Source organism: Engystomops pustulosus, chromosome 2 (genome assembly GCF_040894005.1).
Source record: "Engystomops pustulosus chromosome 2, aEngPut4.maternal, whole genome shotgun sequence".
NCBI classification, from domain to species: Eukaryota; Metazoa; Chordata; class Amphibia; order Anura; family Leptodactylidae; genus Engystomops; species Engystomops pustulosus.
This window is the reverse complement of record NC_092412.1, coordinates 247,167,492-247,181,372: the sequence shown is the minus strand read 5'-3', so window position 1 is coordinate 247,181,372 and position 13,881 is coordinate 247,167,492. Positions and strand designations below refer to the sequence as shown.

General features: G+C 49.6%; 1 protein-coding gene across 1 annotated transcript; it reads right to left on the bottom strand.

Annotated features, from left to right (window-relative positions):
- Positions 1-362: 362 nt before the first annotated feature.
- Positions 363-12,910, bottom strand: LOC140119558 (carbonyl reductase [NADPH] 1-like). The gene is made up of 3 exons (XM_072138726.1): positions 12,556-12,910; positions 1,348-1,455; positions 363-1,237 (listed from the first exon to the last, which is right to left on the bottom strand). Exons 1-3 carry the CDS (start codon positions 12,839-12,841, stop codon positions 801-803), a joined length of 831 nt encoding a protein of 276 aa, XP_071994827.1. The 5' UTR covers positions 12,842-12,910; the 3' UTR covers positions 363-800.
- Between the last annotated feature and the right edge of the window lie 971 nt (positions 12,911-13,881).

Genomic DNA, 13,881 nt, shown 5'->3' with positions numbered 1-13,881 from the left:
ACCTTTGAAGGTCCTCCGAAGGTCCTGAAACCGCAGATTGAAAGCAGCAGAAGGGACGCATCCTCCATTCCCCAAGAAGCTGATAATAGTCCCATATGTAGGAAGGGATTCCAGACTTGTAGGGGCCATAATATTCATACATCCCAGGGCTCATGATGGTCTCAACATACCCCATCAATATCTATAGTTACATAAATTGTAGAGTCAACTCTACATCAATGACCAGTTTTGCCGTCGTGAGCCGTATCATGTAGTGCTGCTAGGAGGGGATGAGCTTGTGATATACCGGAAGGCACAGGCTGATGGCAAATTGCTAAGATCTCAGACTGTTCTTTATTGTTTGAATGTAAATTTTCAAGGTGAACTCATGAGATGAGAGGTGATCAGGACCACAGAAGTCCTACATGACTTTCAGTCTATGGGTAAGATGTATGCAAGGTAAACATAGATTGTATTATCATGTTGGGTCATTGTAGTCATAGTTACTCAGTAGCTACTAGGATACAGATTACAGCCTAGCCATGGTTGTTCTGCACAATCGGGCATTTGCTGTCTCATCCGGTATCTGAAAGGTGATCAAAGGAGAAGCAGATCTAGATATCACCTTCATTCTTCTGATTAGGGTTGTTCTTACATGGCTTACCCACACAGGCAGAAAGTAGACCCTGTCATTCACAATTCATTGCAGGTTATAAAAGACCTGGACATTTTCGGTGACATATACACTTAGTTTATTTTATTAAGTGCACATGTTGCGGCCTTCAAACTGATGTCAAGGCTTTAAGCCTTGAGATCTACATCTACCAGGGGACAACTTTCTTTTCGCTGACCAGCTCTCCGTAGGGTGAATCCACTCCAGTTGGGAGAAGAGCCAAATATACCGGGGTCACAGCACCTTCATCTGGGGACTTGGGGGCTTTTGGACCTGCCATATCAGTCCTGACCCACCCCGGGCAGCAGGCGTTGAGAATAATTCCCTCTCCCTTCCTGGTCTCCTTCAGTTGACGAGCTTGAATTCTGGACAACACCGTCACCCCAATTTTGGACACCCCATAAGCAGTGTCTGGCCAACCATTTTTTTGATGGACACCGTTCTTGGCATCTTCTACAAACTTCTCCATCAGCTTCACCAGTTCGTCCTCGGTGATGGAGTCACTGCGGAATTTTTCCTGAAGTTCAGGGCTGCACTTGGCGAGAGCGGAAGGACTGACCATGCTGGAGACATTGACCACTCGTCCTATAAGGGCACAGTACACTGCATTTAGCTTTACCATAGAAATAAATGTTCATATGATATCTATGGGTCTACCGGACCCTCATGGCCTCTCTTCATCTCTATGTACTTACCATTGGGTTTGATAAGAGGAAGAAGCTCATTGGAAGCATCTCGTGTGCTAAAGAAGTTGGTCTTCAGAGTGACCTCAGCCTGGGTACTAAATGGGGTCGTGTCATCAACTGGAAAAAGTGAAATAACATAAATTTGAGACACTACATACAGCCAAAATACATCAGGAACTACATAAAGATGAATATATCAAGATTGTTGCCTTCTTTTCCCAATCAAGGGCCGAGGTATCCAAGAATTATGATCCTGTTCATCTCTTTTGCTTTTCATAAAAACTAGCACATCTTATGTTCCTTTAATGTATAAAGACGTTGGCACAAGGACACTCTTTATACATGTGAACCTTGACGAGATCAGATACTTTTGGCCTTGCAGATTGTTGTTCACAAGGTTCAAAGAACATTATTGTTGGCTCAATTCCAAAAATCAAAAACCCTCAGTAAGGAATAGAAGAGGCTCAGTCAGTGTAATAGGAGATCACTATGAGTAGCAGCGCTTATGGCTACCCCTAGGTATTCACCAGAGACCACTGCAAGAATGGATAGACCTGACTTAGAACTTCCGTACTATCACCTAGCGGTGGGATTTGAGAGAATTGAGAGCTAGCCATTGCCTGATGCTATACTGCTTGGGTACTTGTGGGACGCCTCAAGACCTGATGCTACCTGTCATTACCTGTCATTCTACTGCTTGGTGATAGTTCGTGAAGACCCCAACCTGCCGGAAGGTCATCAATGATGCTGGACAGAGTTGTAAGTTGATAAGCCCGTTAAGATTTGTGTGCCGGAGCTCATCAATGAAAGTTGACAGTGTTGTGAGTATAATCTTTTGATATTTACCTCTTTATATACTTTTGTATTACAATAAACCTTTTAAATATTGTTGACTGTGTCATTTTTCTTATTCTATAACACGAAATCCAAAGAACCTGTCACTTTTTGTAATACACTGCACCAGCAGAATAGTGAGTGCAGCTCTGGGGTATAATACAGGATGTAACTCAGGATCAGTACAGGATAAGTAATGTCATGTATGTACTCAGTGACTGCACCAGCAGCAGAATAGTGAGTGCAGCTCTGGGGTATAATACAGGATGTAACTCAGGATCAGTACAGGATAAGTAATGTCATGTATGTACACAGTGACTGCACCAGCAGCAGAATAGTGAGAACAGCTCTGGAGTATAATACAGGATGTAACTCAGGATCAGTACAGGATCAGTAATGGCATGTATGTACACAGTGACTGCACCAGCAGCAGAATAGTGAGTGCAGCTCTGGGGTATAATACAGGATGTAACTCAGGATCAGTACAGGATAAGTAATGTCATGTATGTACACAGTGACTGCACCAGCAGCAGAATAGTGAGTGCAGCTCTGGGGTATAATACAGGATGTAACTCAGGATCAGTACAGGATAAGTAATGTCATGTATGTACACAGTGACTGCACCAGCAGCAGAATAGTGAGTGCAGCTCTGGGGTATAATACAGGATGTAACTCAGGATCAGTACAGGATAAGTAATGTCATGTATGTACACAGTGACTGCACCAGCAGCAGAATAGTGAGTACAGCTCTGGAGTATAATACAGGATGTAACTCAGGATCAGTACAGGATAAGTAATGTCATGTATGTACACAGTGACTGCACCAGCAGCAGAATAGTGAGTGCAGCTCTGGAGTATAATACAGGATGTAACTCAGGATCAGTACAGGATAAGTAATGTCATGTATGTACACAGTGACTGCACCAGCAGCAGAATAGTGAGTGCAGCTCTGGAGTATAATACAGGATGTAACTCAGGATCAGTACAGGATAAGTAATGTCATGTATGTACACAGTGACTGCACCAGCAGCAGAATAGTGAGTACAGCTCTGGAGTATAATACAGGATGTAACTCAGGATCAGTACAGGATAAGTAATGTCATGTATGTACACAGTGACTGCACCAGCAGCAGAATAGTGAGTGCAGCTCTGGAGTATAATACAGGATGTAACTCAGGATCAGTACAGGATAAGTAATGTCATGTATGTACACAGTGACTGCACCAGCAGCAGAATAGTGAGTGTAGCTCTGGTGTATAATACAGGATGTAACTCAGGATCAGTACAGGATAAGTAATGTCATGTATGTACACAGTGACTGCACCAGCAGCAGAATAGTGAGTGCAGCTCTGGAGTATAATACAGGATGTAACTCAGGATCAGTACAGGATAAGTAATGTCATGTATGTACACAGTGACTGCACCAGCAGCAGAATAGTGAGTGCAGCTCTGGGGTATAATACAGGATGTAACTCAGGATCAGTACAGGATAAGTAATGTCATGTATGTACACAGTGACTGCACCAGCAGCAGAATAATGAGTGCAGCTCTGGGGTATAATACAGGATGTAACTCAGGATCAGTACAGGATAAGTAATGTCATGTATGTACACAGTGACTGCACCAGCAGCAGAATAGTGAGTGCAGCTCTGGGGTATAATACAGGATGTAACTCAGGATCAGTACAGGATAAGTAATGTCATGTATGTACACAGTGACTGCACCAGCAGCAGAATAGTGAGTGCAGCTCTGCGGTATAATACAGGATGTAACTCAGGATCAGTACAGGATAAGTAATGTCATGTATGTACACAGTGACTGCACCAGCAGCAGAATAGTGAGTGCAGCTCTGGGGTATAATACAGGATGTAACTCAGGATCAGTACAGGATAAGTAATGTCATGTATGTACACAGTGACTGCACCAGCAGCAGAATAGTGAGTGCAGCTCTGGGGTATAATACAGGATGTAACTCAGGATCAGTACAGGATAAGTAATGTCATGTATGTACACAGTGACTGCACCAGCAGCAGATAGTGAGTGCATCTCTGGAGCTCGTTACATCGTTAAGCTCTGTCTGTTGCTGTGAGAGGCTGTGTGCTGCTGCTGCTCTGAGCTCCAGGAATAATCCACCTCCACCTGGGGCCTGCTCTCTCCCTTCCCAGGGAGGGGGTGGGTTTCCAGGCATGAGCCAGAGCGGCAAGCCCCAGGCTCCTGCTTCCCGGGCCAGGCCGGCGGGGGGCAGGGGTAGCCAGCTACCGGCCAGCGCTATGGAGGACTCAGGGGTGAGACGTTCCACCAGGAGTCGTAGTAATACTGCTCCTGCTCCCCCTGGGTCCAGTGTAAAGAGGCAAACCCAGAAGCTGGATGTCCATGATGGTGCGGGTGAGAGCGGTCCTTCCGGGGCTGGAGCCATGAAGCGGAGTGCTCACAGAGGTAAGGCTGACCATGCGGGGGGAGGCTGGGCGGTGCAGGGGCCCCGGGAGTCTTTGTCCACCTATGCCTCCCGGGTCCAGAGCCACCTCTGTGAGTACGAAGAGGCGACTAAGACCATCAGGAGGCTCCGGGAGGAGCTGCGATGTGCCCGCGCCAGGGCGAACACAGCGCCTAAAAAGCGCAAAATGGAGGTTAAAGGAGAAATTAATCACCTAAAAGCTGAGATTGACAAGCTGACAAAAAGAAAGACCTTTATTTGTGAGAACAGTGGGCCGTTTCAGGAAAAACTGATTAATGATGACCGATTTGCTCAGATGGCTGATAACAGAGAGCAAAGGCTGAAGGGGTTGCAGCCTGTGAGCCAGGTGGAGGAGGAGGAGGATGATGATGATGATAACGAGCAGCAGTTCCCAGGAAGATCAGCAGGCCTCGTGCAGTGGGCCCCCTGCAGGACAGCCAGCAGTAACACCTCGCTCGGGGGAGGACAGTGACACCGGCAGCCAGGGAGGGGCGCTCATGGCGGAGATCCGGCTGCTCGAGTCCCCAGTGCGCATGCAGAACTTTTCTTTTGGTGACGAACTCCCAGAGGAAGCCGCTGGGGGGAGCAGCCGGAGGAAGAGTAAGAAGACCAGGCCAAAGCAGCAAGAAGAGGTACGTTTCATCTTTACCCCCCTCCCTGTAAACCCCCCCGGGCAAAGCGCAGGGTCAGCTCACTGTGCAAGCCCTGCTACCCAAACCCCCCCGAGTTCTGCTGTGGACCCGGTGCAAAGGTGCAGGGAGATTACAGGTGTGACATCTGATGTGGCGATGGGCTCCGTCTCTGTTTGTGGTAACAGTGGGGGAGCAGGGGAGACATCGGCCGCAAGGCCGGACAGTCAGGGCGGCTCGGCAGTGGCGATAACATCAAAATCCAGTGCTGTGGTGCGTCCCCTGGTGGGAGGGGGGGATAGCCCAGCACTGGTGGCAGCTTCCGGTGCCTCGGCGCCTCTTCATGCTGTTGCCGCTGATCACTTAGTTGAGGGGCGGCGGCAGTGTGGAGGGGTCGCTGAGGCTGAGGGCTCCGGACCTCCCAGACAAAAAGTGTTATTCTGCGTTGGTGTTGGGGATAATTTGAATTCTGTGGAAATTGAAGATCAGCGGCGCCTCACACCGGCTAAAGAACAGCGGCGAATGTTACCAAGCCCCAGGAGAAGTAAAATAACATCTGCTACCGATGATGCGGAGGGCACAAGTGTGACACAAGTTGGGGTCCCCTCTGGGCGATGCGCTGTGGGGGGACCCCCGTCCTTTGTGCCTGAAGATGCGGAGGTGGTCATGTCCCCTGATGTTGTTGCTGGTCCAGCCAGTGTGAGTGGAGTCAGTAATGTTGTGGTGGATAATGTGAATGGTGTGAGTAGTGGAGAATCTTTGCCAGCTTTGGGGGTGGGTGATGGAGTGACTGGTGGTGTGAGTGGCGCGGCTGAGTGTAACATGCAGGTGGGTAGAGTTAATGTGGTGGGTGCAGGGGTTGGTCTGGTTGCTCCCCCAGTGGCGCCCCCCGTTAAGAGCTATGCCAGTGTCGCTGCTGGGGGAAGTGGGGTTCCATCATCCTCGTCTCTGGGCTCTGGGGACGGCTTTTTGCAACGGCGCCTCCTGCAGGCCTTACAGAAGGGAGAAAGGACGATCAATGTAGCGGGGCAGGAGGTTGATTTGTCGTTTTGGATAGAGAGGCACGGCCTGTCTGCCTTCCGAGAGCAAAAAGGCAGGGAGACATCATGGTCGCTCCCGACAACCGGGCCGGGTGCTAACCGTAGGAATGTGGTCCGTCTTCGGTGGCGTGGCAGTGATGTGTGTCCCCCTCGGGCACGGGTAGTTGAGCTGCTGCTGAAGATGGACTTCAAGGCGGCTGACATCTTTGCCTTGATCCATCCCTATGGTACATCTGAGTTTGATGTCAGCTTTGTTCGGCCGGAGGGGCTTGAGCTCTTCTGGTCCAACTATGAGCTGAGATACAACGAGCCCGGGTGGCGGGACTTTGCTGTGCAAGCAGTGTCCCGCCAGAGCGAACTCAAGAAAGTGACTGTTCTTACCCGTAACGAATCACTATCTTGCTTTGACATCATGACCTGGATGAATCGTTATGGAGAGGTACTGGGAGTACCAGAGAAAAATCGTGATGAGTATGGTATCTGGTCAGGGGCCTGGACCTTCATGGTGAAGTTGAGGCGTTCAGGTAACTCAGTCGCCCACATCCCTTCATCAGCCTTCCTGGGGAGGGATCGGATCCTGATCTTCTACCGGGGGCAGCCTAAGCTGTGTCACAGGTGCGGTGACCCCACACATTTCAGCGCAAACTGCACCGTGCAGAAGTGTGCGTTGTGTGGGGGTGTCGGCCATCTCGCTGCATCCTGTACAGGGCAGATTAGGTGTAACCTGTGTGGTGATCTCGGTCACCCGTACAGTCGTTGTCCTCTTTCCTTCGCTAATGCAGGCTCAGCCTCAGCGGATGAAAGCCATGAGGCTGAATCTGCTGGGGAGGGGACTAGCAGAGGTGGAGGAATGGAGGGGCCAGGGAAGAAAGACAGGAAAAAGACGCCTGCCCAGCTAAGGCGTCTAGAGAAGCGTCAACAGGAGAGAGAGCGGGGGGAGTCTCGGGCTGCTGGGACGACCTCTGGCGCTATCCTGGAGACCACACCTGTCGCTGAGGCCCCAGGGGATGATGTACTGGATGAGGAGGTCAGGAGGATCGAGAGAGAGGAAGGTGCCACGTCCTCAGACTCCTCCCATTATGAGAGTATGGATGAGGATAATAGGGCGTGGCTAGAGGAAAAGCGTAAGCGTGGCGCCAAAAAGAAGAAAAAGGGTAAAAAGAAGGGAGGTGTAAGATCTTCTCCCACCCTGACTAAGGTACCCAAGGAAGTTGCAACCAACCCCCCGCTGGTCGAACTTTCAAATCGATTCCTGGCCCTGGATGGAGCCTCTCCTGCCGATGGAGGGGCTGAGGGTAAAGGGCCAGAGGTGGCGGAGCCTGCGGGGGGTGCCGAGTCTCCCCCTGGGGAGTCGGGGTCCTCAGGAGGGGAGACTGGCCCAGAGTCTGGAGACGAGGATGAGGGGGCAGGTCCTGGATCTGCCCCTGAAGCATCAGAGGTGCGGGAGATGGACACCACAATATGTCTAAAAAGGGGGTGTTCATTTCCCGAGGGTGGTGGCAAGATGGGTAAAAAGAAAGCCGTCTAACTCAATCACTCATGATGGCGGCACCCACTCCGTTGACACTGGCGTCCATTAATGTCGCCAGCATTAAGTCTGATGCGGCCAGATTTGCGGCCTTTGATTTTCTCGGCCGTGTTGAAGCCGACATTTTATTTTTGCAGGAGACCAGGCTGCCAGATTTGGCGGCCGTGTTTAAAGCTAAGAGGGAATGGAGACACGGGCCTTCCTATTGGTCTCTTGCGGCCGAGCCGTATAGCGGAGTGGCGGTCCTTTTTACCGCACCGGTAGAATGCCGACGAGTTATTGAGTTAGAAATGGGGAGGTGCCTGATCCTGGATGTCCTCATGAAGGGACAAGAACTTCGCCTAATTAACATCTATGGTCCCCAGTCCAAGTGGGACAGGAAGTGTCTCTTTATGAGGATCAAGCCCTACCTTTTTACAAGTCGGCAGGTGGTCTTTGGAGGGGACTTCAATGCTGTCACGAGGTCCCAGGATAGGGGAGGTTCCAGAGACAAGCTGACTTATGATTGCGTCGCTCTTAATAGCATAGCTAGTGAGGCTCGCCTGGTGGATGTCCACATCCGGCACACCCCAGGCCACACGGGGTTCACCTATTATAGGGGTAGCTGTAGGTCTAGAATAGACAGGTTTTATTTAAAGGAGGAAGCCATTTCTTCACCAGTTTCTGTTGTTGAGGTGGAGTTCTCCGATCACTGTCTAATTTTGTTTTCTCTGAATGTTACAGAGACCCCCCGGATGGGAAGAGGCTACTGGAAGCTCAATTCGTCTCTCCTGGAAGAAGCGGAGATAAGACAATCCTTTGAGGACTTTCTTCAGAGCCAGGTACCTTTGTTGGGCCTTTGTAGCAGTAAGTCAGAGTGGTGGGAGATGCTCAAGAAAAGGGTGGCGAGATTCTTCCGCCAGCTCTCGGGCCTCAGGAGCCTGGACAGGTACCGCCTGTATCAGGGCCTGAGGAGGAAACTCGAGCATCTCGTCTCGACTGGAGGTAGTCGTGAGGACATCTCCAGAGTGAAATCCTTGCTGAAGAGGTGTCAGTATGATAGACACGCATCTTTGGTTTTTGAGAGGGATTACGGGAAATACCGCTCGCCCGACCCTTACAGAAACTGCAAGATGTCAGTGAATGGTAAAGTTGTCACGGGACTGGTTGACAGTACGGGATCCCTGAAAAGGTCCAGATCAGGGATTCTGGAGGTCATCAGATCCTTCTACTCGCACCTCTTGGGCAGGAAGGATCTAGATCGGGATGTGATGTCGGCTTTCCTGGCTGAAACTGTCCCTGAGCCAGGAGTAGACCCCTCTCTTGATGTTTTGACAGAGATGATCAGGGAAGAGGAAGTCAGCCTGGCGATTGAAGGGCTCGCCCTCAAGAAATCGCCAGGTCCGGATGGCTTAACATCCGAGTTTTATAAGACCTTTAAGGACGCCTTGGTTCCCCTCTTGACTGAGGTATTCAATGAGTGTCTTTCCTCGGGCACTCTGCCGAAGTCAATGAGGAGGTCTGCCCTGATCATCCTGTCAAAGGGTAAGGACCGATCTCGTATTGAGAACTGGCGTCCCATAGCGCTTCTCAATGCGGACAGAAAGGTTTTGGCAAAGGTGCTGTTTAATCGGCTGGTGCAGTTTGCGCCCCGGCTCCTTTCGGGGACCCAGCACTGCTCTGTTCCAGGCCGCAGTACATTTAGTGCTGTGCTTTGTGTCCGGGAGGCAGTGGAGCAGGGCAGGGCTGGTAACTGGAAGGGGTACTTGCTGTCCTTGGATCAGGCAAAAGCGTTTGATCGGGTTGACCACGAGTACCTCTGGTCTGTCCTTCTGAGGTATGGCCTGCCGGGGGAGTTTGTCAATTGGCTGAAAGTTTTGTACGCAGGGGCAGAGAGTTTCCCGCTTGTGAACGGTTGGATTGGCCGCTCTTTTGAGGTCGGGTCTGGTGTTCGCCAGGGTTGTCCTCTGAGCCCACTACTGTACGTGTTCGCGATCGACCCATTCCTTAGGAGGGTTGATCGTGGGCCGTTGGTGGGAGTCGGGATGGATCGGGCAGCACCGGAAGCCACTCTGAGGGTGGTAGCGTATGCTGATGATGTCACCGTTTTCGTGTCCTCGGGAGGGGAGGCGCAATGGGTGATGTCAGAGGTTGACCGCTACTCAGAGGCTTCTGGGTCCAAGATCAACCGGGATAAGTGTGAGAGTCTCTGGCTGGGAGAGGGAGGTCCAGGCTTTGATCTCCCGGACACTCTTCCAGGGCCCCAGGACTCTGCCAAAGTTCTCGGCATCGAATTTGGCCAGGGGGATTACCCCATGCAAAACTGGGACGGCAGGCTTAAGATCGCCGCCCAGAAGGTGGACCAGTGGAAGGGTTGGTCTTTGACCCTCAGAGAAAGGGTTAATCTGATCAAAACCTACCTGCTCCCGTTACTGATTTATCTGGGCAGTGTGTGCATGTTGCCGGAACCCCTCTGGACTCGGGTCTACAGTCTGTTCTTCCAGATGTTATGGGGGAATAGGCTGAACCTAATCAAGAGGGAGGTTACTTACCGCACGAGGAGACAAGGAGGGTTGTGTATGGTCAACCCTGTGGTGTTCCTAGTGAATACCTTTCTTAAGATCAATGTAGCAAACCTCTGGAAAGAGAGGGCTCCTCCGTGGGTATACTCCTGCAGGGGATGGTTTCGGCCTTTCTTCCAGGAATGGGAGACAGGAGGGCGAGTGAAGGATCTCCGTACACCACATGGGCATCTTCCGGCTTACGCTACCCCGGTTCTGAAGGTGATTCGCCGGTGGGGTCTGGGAATGTGGGAGATCAGGACCATGTCGAGGAAACTCCTTGACAAGAGGGTTCTGTTGACCCATTTCCAGAAGCCTCTGGCCCTCAGGGATTGCCCAAGTCGGGATCTGGGGGTGGGTTTGAGTTTATTGAATTCTATCAGGATCCCCTTGAAGTTTTGGGACGTGACTTGGCGCTGCTTCCATGGAAAGCTGTGTGTGAGGGACAATCTGAAGTGTAGGAGCTCTGAGGAAAGGGGTTGTCCCCGGGAGGAGTGCGGTGGTCTGCTGGAGAGCATGGACCACTTCCTGCTTCATTGTCCCTTTAACACAGAGGTGTACCACCGGGTGGGCGCTTCCATCCATTGGCCCGGGTTGGCCGGTCTCTCCTATGCGGAGTGGGCCTATGGAGCATTCAGAGGCCTGGGTGGCCGGGACCGCTGCACGTTATTCCTAGTTAGCCTAGTGGTCAGGTACCACACGTGGAACGCACGGTGTTTAGTATCGACGCAGCGTAAAATCCTCCCGGTGGATGAGGTGGTTAGGAACATTCTGGGTGACCTGGTGAAGGTGCGCTCTCTGGAGTATGAGAGGCTGGGCACGGGAAGGGCCTCTCTCCTTTGGAGGGGGTTCTCCTTTAGTGTCCCTTAGTCTGTCATCTCCTCTCCTGGTGATGGGCTGGTGCTGACGCTGTAGATTTTTGTTTTGTGTTCTGAGGTTATAGTGATGTTGGGCTTGCAGGCGCCGAACCTGGGCTTTATGTGGTTTGTATTTATGTTGTTTAGACTTTATTTGTATTCTGTTTTCTTTGTTATGTTGTAAATACTGTATATATTGTATATATTGTATATAGTGGGGTTTGGGACATAGTGTTAGGTTGGGAGGGGGGTGATGGTGGTGGGACTTATGAACTGACCTTGGACACTGGTCTGGACTACTTAACGCAAACTTTGGACGTTAGACCAGTGTCTGGGGGGAAGGGGAGGGTGCGGGCGAGGGATCTAGTTTAGTGTTGTGTGTATTATGTATTATGTGTTTGTTATTATATATTTATTAAAAAAAAAAAAAAAAAAAAAAATGGGTGTGGGGTGGTTTGTTATTAGAGGGTGTGGGGTGGGTTTATGTATATTTATATTCATTTATGTTTATTTGTGGGTGTGGCTTGTCTTATTGTTTATTGGTTTGGTTGAGGGTGTGACAATCGGTTGGGTGGGGGTTGTAGTATTTGGTGTTTTTACATTTTGGTGTATTTTAAATTATTGTTTTTGCTAGGAGTGAATGTGGCTGGACCAGCAGGTAAGATATTGTATATATTTTGTATATATTATATATTATGTTTGGTTTGTATTGTTATGTTTTTTATTTTTATATAAAATAAAAGATCTACAGGATGTAACTCAGGATCAGTACAGGATAAGTAATGTCATGTATGTACACAGTTACATAGCTATGCTGATGTATTTTTTATAACCTGTCACGCCAGAAAAAAGTTTTGTATCCGCGACCAAGGTCCGCTAATAAAGGCATGGAGTTTTTAACTTTTAAGGATTGATGTCTGAATTCCTGTAGCTGGATCCAAGTCCACAAAGTTCTCGAGGATTGTCTACCTTTGGGTAAGCTTTTGTGATTGATAATTTTTTAAAATCAGACATCGTTCAGAAACTTTTAATGCGGCCTTAAGAGCAGATCTCAATGTGGTGCTAATGATACACGTGTTAGGCTACATTCACACAAAAGTATGAGGGACGTATATATATATATATAGTCGTCTATGGAGCCAAGGCTCGGTACCGTGCCCGCAAAAAAGAGGAGCAGCGCTCGCCTCTCCTCCTCTTCAACATGCCAGACTTGTGCTCGGCCATAGCCGGATGACCACCCATCTGTGTGAACGCAGCCTTACTATGTGTGTTTACATGAATACATCCAAGAACACAGACCGTATCTATACATAGAGGGACCCCATAGGACGTACCTTTAAACGCAAGCGCGGCATTATTGATGAGCACATCCAGCCCGCCGTACTTCTCCTTTAAGAAATCCCTCAGACACCGGATACTGGCCGGATCATTGATGTCCAGCTGATGGAAGAGCGGGGACAACCCCTCATTATTCAGGGTCTTCACAGCTTCTTCTCCCAGTTTGGGGTTCCTGGCTGTCAGATACACGTCCCCCTGGAACTGCTTGCACAGGGCCCTGACTATAGCCAGCCCAATCCCTTTATTACTCCCTGTGACCACCACCACCCGCACTCCGGACATGCTGACGGCTCTCACTATGTCCCTACAGTGGTCACAACCTGAGAACTCTGACAGTCCATGAGGATGTTGGGTGCTCCAGGTATTTATTCCTAGCGCTCCACCCATACAAGATAAAGACAGATTACATAGCACAAAGCGGCTAATTATTTACTAACTATTGTAACCACGATAATGGATAGACATCTAGTGGTGACACAGGGCAGTCCACAGAGTTAATATTTCACATAGTTCACAACAATGTTTAAAAAAAAAAAGAAAAAAAATTGTACTCATTAATAAGTAATTTTTGAGGCTCTATTATGCCAAACGGGCTAAATCAGCTAAGGACCACCCATCTGACAGTAGAGACGCTAATTAGCATATAGTGATTGAAAACTATGCAAATTAGCCTCTTGAATGTCAGATAGGTGGATGTGGGCTGGAGCAGAGAGCCTGGCACTGCCTGACAGCAGAGATTCTGATATAAAATTATAATAATATTATATAATAATATTATATTATATACCATGTATACTCGAGTATAAGCCTTGTTTTTCAGCACAAAAAATGTGCTGAAAAACCCTAACTCGGCTTATACTCGAGTCAAGGAAAAAAACAAAAAGTGAACTCACCTTCTGACACTCCCCAGCATCCATTGCGGCTCCGACATCGGGTCCTGGTCCGTCACAGCCGGCACACACTATGATGTCAGCTTGCGGCTGACGTCATGGTGCCTGTGACGGACCGGGAGGGGCTGGCAGGCTGTATACTCCAGGGGGCTTGCAGGCTATATACTTGAGGGGGCTTGCAGGCTATATACTTGAGGGGGCTGGCAGGCTATATACTTGAGGGGGCTGGCAAGCTATATACTTGAGGGGGCTGGCAGGCTATATACTTGAGGGGGCTGGCAGGCTATATACTCCAGGGGGCTGGCAGGCTATATACTTGAAGGGGCTGTCAGGCTGTATACTGGGGGGGCTGTGACCAATGCATTTCCCACCCTCGGCTTATACTCGAGTCAATAGGTTTTTCCAGTTTTTTTGTGTCAAAATTAGGGGTCT